The sequence below is a fragment of the Garra rufa genome, chromosome 19 (assembly GCF_049309525.1).
Source record: "Garra rufa chromosome 19, GarRuf1.0, whole genome shotgun sequence".
In the NCBI taxonomy this organism is placed as follows: Eukaryota; Metazoa; Chordata; class Actinopteri; order Cypriniformes; family Cyprinidae; genus Garra; species Garra rufa.
In genome coordinates this window covers 37,123,975-37,134,525 of record NC_133379.1, presented here as the reverse complement: position 1 = coordinate 37,134,525, position 10,551 = coordinate 37,123,975, and the positions used below count along the sequence as shown (strand labels likewise).

The following is a 10,551-nucleotide window of genomic DNA, read 5'->3' as shown; positions in this document are numbered from 1 at the left end:
GAAACTGTTATCACAAACTCAACATTTGAGAAAGGAATGCATTTGTACTACATTTTCTACCCCCCTGGCAACCCTGTCACAACAAAACCCAGCAACAACCATTCAGAAACAAGGGCGAGCTCTCGACTCGCTAGCCAATCGTCGACGTCTACATGTAAACCAGCAGCCAATGAAAATCGAGAATTTTGGGCGGACTTTTTGAACGCTACATCTGCAAGCAATCCTATTGGCCCGCCGGACTGTCAATATATTAAAGCACAGGGCGATTTAAAACGACGCTTGTGTGTTTAAAAACATTCGATATTTAAACCACACATGTTATAATTATAACAAAACATCAAATAACCTTTATTAAACACACAAATTATAAAAGCGAGCGTTCTAAAACGCACAAATATAGCTAAACACAAAGCCTTACGTTTCCTACGTGACAGGCCCAGGGGGAGGAGCTTCATTCAACATCAACAAAAGGAAAGAGAAGCAGAAAACAGACGAAAGATTTCTCGGATACACAAACACAATAATGTCCTTTTAACATCTTCTGGTAAGGTACTTTATTTATCTTTGATAACCTTCTGTAAGATGTTTGTTTACGTTTTAAATATCTGTTTAGATATATTGTCACTGTTTTAATGTTATGCTCGTATTTCTTTTTTTGCCTGAAAACGGGCTTGATCTTTGGTTATGCTGGTATTTATGGACGTTAGATTTCAAATTTAAATAATCTGTATGTTTAGTTTCATAACATTTATCGATCATTTGTGCATTAGTGACGTTATGTCACTAATAAAAAGGACAGATTCAACGTTATTTTAGTGGAAGGATCGTATCCCTTGTTATTTTGATCGTCTTTGATGTTTACTTTCAGGCAGTAATGTTACATTTCTAATTCGAAGTCAGTTTCCGTGTTATAATTTGAGTCAAAAAGACGGACCAGTTTAATATAACAGCTCCAGATTTAACTTATTGTAACAGAGAAACAGGTCGAACATAATTTAATGTCGAAAACAAACTGTACAGAAGATTTAAACCCCTCCCCCTCAGTTCGAGGTATTTTCCAGCTGAGGGATCAACTGGACTCTACTGGAAGATATTCACTTTCGATCCCGTTTTAATCCTATTTAGTTCAAATCGTTTTAAAAAGAACCATTTCACATTTATTTGTCCACCTCAGTCGGAAAGCGTCTGATTTATTTGTTTGGATGTCCTGCAAGAAGGCGTTAACCACCGAAACCCGACACCGAGGCTCAGCTGAGCTGAGGGGGCTGGGCAAAACCTTGACCCACCGCCCTGGGTGAACAGAATTTACTTAACTTTGTTTTTTATGCCTATTTAAAGGTGTTTTGACGACTCGAAACCGAAATAAACTGCAAATATGGAGGCCTTCAAACTGATGAAGGAGCTGAAAAGCAATTTGGACCAGGAGGTTCATTATTTGCCGAAGGAAACGGGACTCAGTTTAATCGAATCCACACAAGAGGTAACTTAAACTAACGTTAGTTGTGTGAACTTCTTTTAAAGAAGTGTCTTCTGCTCACCAAAGTCTAGCAGAACTGTAAAATTTGGAAACAGTTTTACTATTTAAAATAACTGCTTTTAATTTGAATATATTAAAAAATTTAATTTATTCCTGTGATTTCAATGCTGAATTTTTAGCATCAAAAAATGTGACAAGACTGGAGTAATGATGTTGAAAATTTAGCTTTGAAATCACTGGAATACATTACATTTCATCAATCAAATTGAAAGCAGCTATTTTAAATAGTAGAAGTGTTTCACAATAATACTGCTTTCACAATAATTTTGCTTTTTTCAAATAAATGCAGGCTTGGTGACCGTTTAAAAACTTTTGAACTGGTAGTGTACACAAACTTTATTTGAGAACATAACAGTTCTAAAAATCTGCACTGTATACAATGGATACTGTAAAAAAATTTATAACCTTAACTGCAACTTATTTGTCCTCATCCACAGAACGGTACTGGAGTTTCAGCTAAATGTCGAGACACTCGAGTGGAAGATCTCTGGAGCTTGACCAGTTTCTTCGGCTACAGCACTCAGACCTTCGTCCTAGCCGTTAACCTGCTGGACAGGTTTATAGCTATGATGAAGGTAATCAATTAGTTATAAATCATTCCCCATCTGATTAAGATTAAAACATGTTATAACAGATCTCTTGTTTTCCCTGAAGGTTCAACCCAAGTATTTAGCCTGCATCAGCATCGGTTGCCTTCATATCGCCGCCCGAGTGACTGAAGATGAGTGCAATGTTTCGTCCAGCCACGAGCTCATTCGCATCAGCCAGTGCAAGTTCACCGTCTCAGACCTCAGCCGAATGGAGAAGATCATTTCGGAGAAGCTCAACTTCCAGTTAAAAGCCGTCACAGCCTTAACCTTCCTGCATTTGTACCACGCCATTGCACTTTCGCACACGTCCAACAGGTAAGAACGATTGGCATTATCAAACTTCAGACTCAGAGCCAGATAAACTGTTAACATGGAAGCTCGATATTTGAAATGTTGACTTGTAAAGGTTGTATATTGGTCACAGTGACAGCAGTCAGCTTTTAGAAACTAGATCATCTCCTCTAGACTGTTAAATAACCAAATCTCTCTAATGCACCAATTTGTTTTTTTCTTTTCAGAAAAGCTGTCCTAAATCTTGACAAACTGGAAGCCCAGCTGAAAGCCTGCCTATGCAGAATTGTTTTCTCCAAAGCAAAAGTAAGAGTAACTTAAATAAACACAAGAGATTCTTGAAGATTCTATGCAAGCTTGTATTCTGATGAATTGTTTCTCTTTTTAGCCTTCGGTGCTCGCGTTGTCGCTGTTGATGCTTGAGATCGAGGCCTTACAGTCTGCGGACCTGCTTGAAATCGCCCAACGCATACAAACACACTTAAAGGTAAAAATTCATAAGTAGGTCAGCCTTGTTAAAACACCCTCAGCATCAATAAAAAGTGAAGAAATCAAGTTAAACGTCACAGATGGTATCAAGTAGAAATAGTTTAATCAGAAATTTGTAACCAAAAATATACCTTTAACAGCACTTAGGAAGAATCCAAAGCTCTTGACCTAGTCTCTGCCGCCAGCAGGCTATTGGTTTACGCTTGTCGCTCCCATCCGAAATGACGCTGGCTCTGAGCCCGGTCCTTATGTAAGGCGGTGTGTAACTGAGAAGTGTCTGTTTGCAGATCTCGAAGGCTGACCTGGCGCGCTGGCGGGGCCTGGTAGGCCAGTGTATGAGGGAATACTCCTCTCCGCAATGTGCCAAACCGGACCACAAGAAACTGGTGTGGATCGTCTCGCGGAGGACGGCGCAGAACCTGCACAGCAGCTACCGCAGCGTCCCCGAGCTGCCCACCATCCCAGAGGGTGGGTGGGACGAGAGCGAAAGGTAAACACTCTTCACCTGCCAAAAAAAAAAAAAAAACCCACAGGTGTTAGGATGTCACACTCGTACTAAACAGTCAAAAGAGGAATATTCTGGGTTAACCGCATTTAGATGGTTTTAGTCAAGCTTGAATAGCACAGAAAATCAATTAGACTAGATGTTTAGCTTGTGAAAACAAACAAAAATCTGTTTGTTTGCAAAGGATTTGCAATTGCGATTTCTATGATGCAAAGGCAGAAGTCAAAATGAAACCATTTAAAACATTAATTAAAACATTTAGTTGCAAATACATACAAATATATTTACTAAAATTATAAAAATAAAAAACACTGGAACCTATAATATTCTTTTAGAAATGCATAGGAAACATAAAATTACAAAAATTAAATTTGAACAAAATTAAATTAAAACTATTCAAAATATTAATACAAATACAATAATAATATAATAAATATTAATAAAATAAACTCAAGTCCAAATTAATTCAATTTAAAACTCTTAAAAATAGTTTTTGGTAATTGTAATAAGATGAAAATAAAGAAAAAAAAATGTAGACTTATTTTATTTTAGTTAGTTGCAAATGCAATGTTTTTATTTTAAATACTAAAATTATTAAAACTGAAACCTAAATAAAAATTACTAAAATTGAACTACACAAACTAAAATAGTAATAAACAGAAATATATATTTGAAAAAGTTAATTCAAAGTACTACATTTCTATAACAGTATATGAATAATAATAAAATAACACTGAAACCTAGAATATTATTTTATAAACTCATAAGGAACTAGCATAAATTAAAAGAAAAAAATGACAAAAGCACATAAATTTACTAAAATTAGGGTCAGAATAAATCAATTTATAACATTTTATATAGTTATTATATAAATTTATATAGTTTTTGGTAATTAAAATAATGTTGAATAAAAGATGAAAATAAATTTGATTAAACAAATTAAAACTTATTTAGCTTTATTTAGTTAGTTGCAAATGCAATATCTTTAACTTTAATTAAAATACTAAAACCTGAATTAAAAATAAAAATGACTAAAATTAAACTACACAAACTAGAAATATAATAGAAACAGAAAATGTAAAAAAAAAAAAACGAATTCAAATCAATTCTATATAAATACTAAAATAACACTGAAAACTAAATAACTATAAAAACAAAAAAAATATTTTTCTCAAATTAAAACTGGAAATATAAAAACAAAAGCTAATTCCAAAACAATATAAATACTATAATTTATCCCCCATTACAAGTATATTTTCATATTCATACTGATCATTCAAAAATATTAGGAACTGGCAGCAAACAATATCTGTAAAGTACGCCTGCCAATATTTTCCATCACAACTTCTGGTTTCAGTTCTATCAGTTTTTCCCCATCACATGACATGACTTAACCTTGGTGTTTAAATGACACACAGAATTTACGTCACACAGGCTGAAGTTCTTTCTGTACGCCACACCCAGCGTTGCGCTATCAGGTGTTCTTACAGTGTCACTTGATAACTACGAATAGTTAGTCACGTCCTAGCAACCAATCCTCACCGAGCAATAACTCATTCCTGAGACTCACCAGCACAGCTGATTACAAGCTGACAATCCAGACAGGACGTACTGCTTCGAGATGGCTAATGGGACAGATATGCTTACACGCCAAACTAGGCGCAGCAGTGGAATGTGGGTAGTGAATAATGACTATTTACAAACAGTTCACAGGTTGTGCAGCATCTCCTGTGAGTAAGAGAAGGGCGTGAGAGGTGGGGTCAGGTTGACAAAGTACAAAACAAGACGTAACATCTGACTGTTTTTCCCCATTATGACAGACAGTAATATTCCAGGTGAAACGCATACGTGATTTCATTTTTAGACTCGTCATTCAGTTTATGGGGAAAAAAACGTCAATGTCTGCAGTAGATGTCTATAGGGCAAATGTACTAAACTACTGTCAAACTTTTTTTTTTTTTTTTTTTTTTTTTTTTGAAACAAAGCTGAAATAAAATAAATATTAGATGGAAAAAAAAAAACTTGGGGGAAAAGATGGAAAATTAGAAATGATGCCTTTGGAACTAGAACTGAGTACTGAAATTACAAAAAAATATACTAAGTACTAAAATTACAAAAATTGAAAAGACAAAAAAAAACTAGAATTTTTTTTTTTTAACAAGAAACTACTAAAATTGCTAAAACTAAAATAAAAAAAAATGTAGAAATGTTTAAAAAACAGCAAAAACAAATTAACAAGTAAAAATAATAAAATTAGTTTGTATTTAATTTGTAATTATGTGTTCATAAATTGAATGAAACCAAAAAAGGTTAATTACTAAAAAGACAAATAGATAAATAAAACTATTAAAACAAAATACTACAAAATACAAAAGCAGACCACATAACATAAAAATAACAAAAATATTTTAATATCAACAGAAATGTAAAAGAAAAACTAACTTAAGTTACTAAAAAAAATTTTTTTTAAACAAGTTTAAGTACTAAATTGACAGAAAAAAAAATAGAAATATTAATAAAAGAAAATACTACTAAGACAACAGCACAAAATGAATACACCAATATAAAAAATTATAATTTAACATCAATAGAAATGTTAAAAAAAGTTACAAAAGAAATACTAACTGAAAAAATAAGCAATAATAAAAAAATGAACTTAAGTTCCAACTGAAAATAATTAAAAAGGTAAAAAAACGAATTAACAAACTAATTATTTAACATGCATTTGAATTTAAAAATAAATTTAAGTACTAAAAGTTAAGTACTAAAATGATTAAAACAGAAAAAATAAATAAAAATACTAAAGTCAAAAGCATATAATTACTAAAATTAAAAAAACACGCACTGAAACACGTGTAAAAAAGAAAACAAGTTTGAGTAAAACTAAAATATTTTATATAAATACAACAAAAAAAATAAGTACTAAAATGACTCAAATAAAAACTAAATAGTAATTTTAATAAAACTAAATACTAATAAAAGACAAAAGCACTTAAAATTACTTTAAATCTAAAATTTTAAACAGAAAATATAACAAAAGCCCATTGAAAATAGTAAAATTACTACAATTAAAACACAAACAAAATATTCTTTTATAGATATCTAAGGAACTAACCAAAGTAACATGGCATAAATGAGCGCATCTGACTGTTTTTTCTTTTTTCTTTTCTGACAGTGAGGATTCAAGTGAAGACCTGAGCTCTGGGGAAGAGAGTCTGAGCAGCTCGCTGGGCAGCGACGCCGAGGGACCCTACTTCCCCCCGAGCTTCCGCTCTCGCCGTCTGTAATACGCTCTAAACCACTCGCCAAGGAGCACAACCACCGATGGAGATGTGGCCTCCGCTCAGCCAACAATCTGAATGGCTTCCTTGTCATCTTCCTAGATGATGTCACAGACCTCTCCTGGCTGGAAACCTAAAGTTACACAGCGAGGTGCCATTGTGCCTGAGTTCAACGAAACCACCGAGTCCAAAATATCAGAATTGTATTTTAAAACTCTTCTTTTATGGCTTACAGGAAGCCAACTACATACTGTAAACATCTCTCTTGATTACTTGTGTTAAGCTAAAAGTGGAATAATTCAGCACTGCACAACACTGGCAGCTAAAAACATAAAAACAAAAAAAAAAGTAGTTGTAGCATATATAATAGTTGGTGCATGTTCGGATTTGTCAACATTCCAGGCGGCTCAATATGACATATCCAAGGTACACTAGACTGTTAGAGAACAACTTGAGACTTGTACTTTGGTGCTTTGCACAGTTTTGTAATATGATTGTAAGCGCGTGACAACAGGGAAAAGCTGTGTGCCTGCAGAACTGCCGCCTCTCTGAGGTCAAATAGTCAGAGATTTACCGTGGTGCGCATGGTGTTTGCAGAAAAACTGTGGATTTTTATTTTAAGTGTGTGTGTATGTGAGTGTGATGTTGTTAACCTACTTGCCAATTTAGTAAGTTTCACTTTAGCCGACGTATGAAGACAAATACTGTATGTTGAAAATGTGCAACACAAAAAAGCCTAAAAAACCTTTAAAATGTAAAAAATGTTGATATAAAAATGTACATTTGTATAATGTAAAAAAAAAATGCATATACGTTCTGTATAGCATCCTGTAGATATTAACTTATTTATTGTTATTTTTGTCATGGTAATATAAAAAAAATTCACAATTTAAAAAAAAGCTATTTTGAAATGCACTCAGTCTCCTGTTTTGCTTACTTGGGTCATCCAAGGCTCTACGATTTCCGCGATGCGGAAAACACGGATGGAATCACAGATACATGAGTACATGAACACAAATATAATCTCTAGAACTGCTCTGAGAGTCACTTCATGAGCCTTTTACTGATTCTTTTGAGAAAAACTATTGTCATATCATACACAAACAGAAACTTGCAGGTCTTCACAGCAACCCATCAAAATAAAAGTTGGTTTAACTTCAAGAAATTGTGACAGAAACATAATTTCTTAAATGTTATTGCTAGAACTACTACTACTAATAATAATACAATTATTTTTAAACCATTATTTTTTAGGAATATTTTCCAGACAATTGTTTATATAAAAAAAATTAAACATGCTTTTGATTATTACAATTTTACAAAACCATTAAAATGGAATCCAGAAAATAATAATAATTTGGTAAAAAAAAAAATAATAATAATAAAATGCATTTCATAGGGCCTTAAAAATGTAATTTGTATTAAACATGCTTTTGCAAAAAATGCCCGAAAAAATTATTTAACCAATAAAACAATCCAGCAAAAATTAACAAAAAAAGGGAATCCAAAAAAAAATTTAAATGGAAAAAAAACGGAATTTGGGAAAAAAAAATTAAACTGAAATTGCAAAAAAAAAAAAAAAATAGAATATTTATATGTATATACAAATGTATATTTGTTTAATATAATCAACTAATTAGGTGATTGATTATTAAAATTTAAATAAAACTTAAAATGGAATATAGAAAATGAATGGAAACAGAATTTGGTGAAAATAAAACAGATAAAAAAGGAACACGGAAGCCCGTCTCTGCCACCGAATAAAATAAATACATGAAAGGTTATTGAGACTTTTTATGTTACAATTCTGACTTTCCTTGGGAATGCGTGATACAAACGCACAACTTAAATTTTTTTTCTATTCTTTTTTTCTGAGAGATATAAACTCGCAATTTGGAGTTACATAAAGTGAGATATATAAAATTGTTTTCGGAATTCCATGATATATACTCATAATTGTAAGAAAAAGTCAGAATTGTGAGATAAAAACTTGATTGACTTTACAACTCAAACCCCAATAAAAAAAATAAATAAAAAAAATAAAAATAAAAAAAAGACTGATATGTTCTCGGAATTGCAAGTTTCTATAACTCACAATTGCGTGTCAAAGTCAGAATTTGGAGATATAATCTTCCAATTCTGAGAAAGGCACAATTGCGACAAACTCACAATTCTGATGAAAAAAGTCTGAGTTTTTATCTTGCAATTCAGACTTTTTAACTCGCAATTGAGAGTTTATATGGCACATCTCTGACTTCTGACATCTCTGAGAAACTTCTCAGAATTGCAGAGTTCGCAATCGCAAGTTTGTCACAATTCTATGAAAAAAAAGTCAGGAGTGGAGTTTAAATCTTGCAATTCTGACTTTTTAACTCACATTTGCGAGCTTATATCACGCATGCTGTTAAATTGTGTAGGTTTCATAATTGATTCATATCTTTTATTTAATTTACCAATAAAAACAGACTCTAGCAAAAATAAAAAATAAATGCAATCCAGAAAAATTTAAATGGAAAAAAAAAAACAATTTGCTTTTCATCCATTTGCTTTTCATAGGGGCCCTAGTTATCATGAATCAATTCTCTGTTCCCAAGAGCCTCGACTATCCCACACAAGCAGAAAATGGCAAACAGACAGCAGATGTTGTAAAAAGACAAAGCAGTGGCTTCATCACGCAAGAGCCTTCGTCATCTACAACGTCATGATGTTATCATCTGATTTATACACAAACAACCAACCAACCAACCACATGATGCAATTCTGCCCAGTGTGATGCGTTTTCGCACTTCCCCTAAAAAGAAGAACTTGTTCTTATGAGAAACCAACAACCAGTGCATGTCTAGTCAGTCACAGGCTGGAAACAATCTTTCTGTTCCCTTATAGGAACAGTTGTAGGGCAAAATGCCAGAGAAATACCACAGGACCCATTCTATTACACACAATGCACTACATACTAATGAAATTGTGAATGAGAATACTAGAAAAACCACAAGCAGGCATCTCAAGATGTTTTCGGATATGGATTTGACAGCCAACGTAAACAACAATGGTGATATTGAAGTTATGCAAACTCACATTAACTGTGAAAAAACCAACTATATTCAACGCTCTAATTGCTTCAAACAGTAAGCATTTGTCTGTCAATACAAACACACAAACATTTGCGCAATTCCTCACACATACTCTCACTATTGGCTTGAGTTTCTCGTTCAAACATGCCTCTGTACAGTAGCCAAACATTTGATACCACACAAAAAGTAGGTCACTTGCCTTGCAACATTCCTTGTTCGGAGGCGGGCTTTTAGAAGCCCATCCGAGACTTTTTCTTTGGCTGGGAGGAGTGGCTTCTCAATTGGGAATATCTTTGGGAAGACATGGAGTAGTGAGACGAAGGAGTCGGTGAAGAACTGCGAACCCGTGATGGGGTGTCCTCATTCAATGTTTGGGACATGGGAAGGGAACTAAGGTAAAACTCCTTGCGCCGTTTCAATTGGAGAGTTGACGCCTTCGTAGAGGCGATCGATGGTGGGGGTCTCATTTCCATCTCTGCTGCAACAGGGGTTCTAGACGTTGGTCGTTCAACCTGAGAGTGAAGATGAACGTAAAAAAATACATATACTACAGCTGTCAAAATCACACGTTAATGCAGGCCATTCATTTTATCAGTTTAACGGCTTAAACAGGCCTGTCACTAGCTATTATTATTGTAATCGAGTAATTGGTTGATTATTATGACAATTTATAGAGTAAACTGATAATTATAATACTTTTGTAGTAATAAAAACTAGAGCTGTCACTAATGATTATAATTGCGTAATTGGTCAATTATTATATTATTTGGTCGATTGATCATTTTGG

General features: G+C 33.4%; 2 protein-coding genes across 2 annotated transcripts in view; one reads left to right on the top strand and one right to left on the bottom strand.

Annotated features, from left to right (window-relative positions):
* Positions 1–469: 469 nt before the first annotated feature.
* On the top strand, positions 470–7,608 carry ccng2 (cyclin G2). Its single transcript, XM_073824760.1, has 8 exons — positions 470–544; positions 1,339–1,480; positions 1,975–2,112; positions 2,192–2,442; positions 2,646–2,724; positions 2,807–2,905; positions 3,195–3,397; positions 6,588–7,608. Exons 2-8 carry the CDS (start codon positions 1,376–1,378, stop codon positions 6,697–6,699), a joined length of 987 nt encoding a protein of 328 aa, XP_073680861.1. The 5' UTR covers positions 470–544; positions 1,339–1,375; the 3' UTR covers positions 6,700–7,608.
* Positions 2,994–10,551, bottom strand: part of taf1c (TATA-box binding protein associated factor, RNA polymerase I subunit C) — a 28,107-nt gene continuing 20,549 nt past the window's right edge. The window contains exons 15-16 of the mRNA XM_073824759.1: positions 9,964–10,276; positions 2,994–3,412 (exon numbers count right to left, since the gene is read on the bottom strand). Coding sequence (XP_073680860.1) covers positions 9,995–10,276 — 282 coding nt within the window. The 3' untranslated portion in view covers positions 2,994–3,412; positions 9,964–9,994. The remainder of the gene's footprint in view (positions 3,413–9,963; positions 10,277–10,551) is intronic.

What these genes read in the sequence shown, in the direction of transcription:
- ccng2 (XM_073824760.1), top strand. Translation starts at nt 1,376, where the DNA reads ATGGAGGCCTTCAAACTGATGAAGGAGCTGAAAAGCAATTTGGACCAG. An exon ending in CTTTCGCACACGTCCAACAG is followed by an intron (nt 2,443 to 2,645) that starts GTAAGAACGATT and finishes TTTTCTTTTCAG; the next exon opens with AAAAGCTGTCCTAAATCTTG. An exon ending in TTGTTTTCTCCAAAGCAAAA is followed by an intron (nt 2,725 to 2,806) that starts GTAAGAGTAACT and finishes TTCTCTTTTTAG; the next exon opens with CCTTCGGTGCTCGCGTTGTC.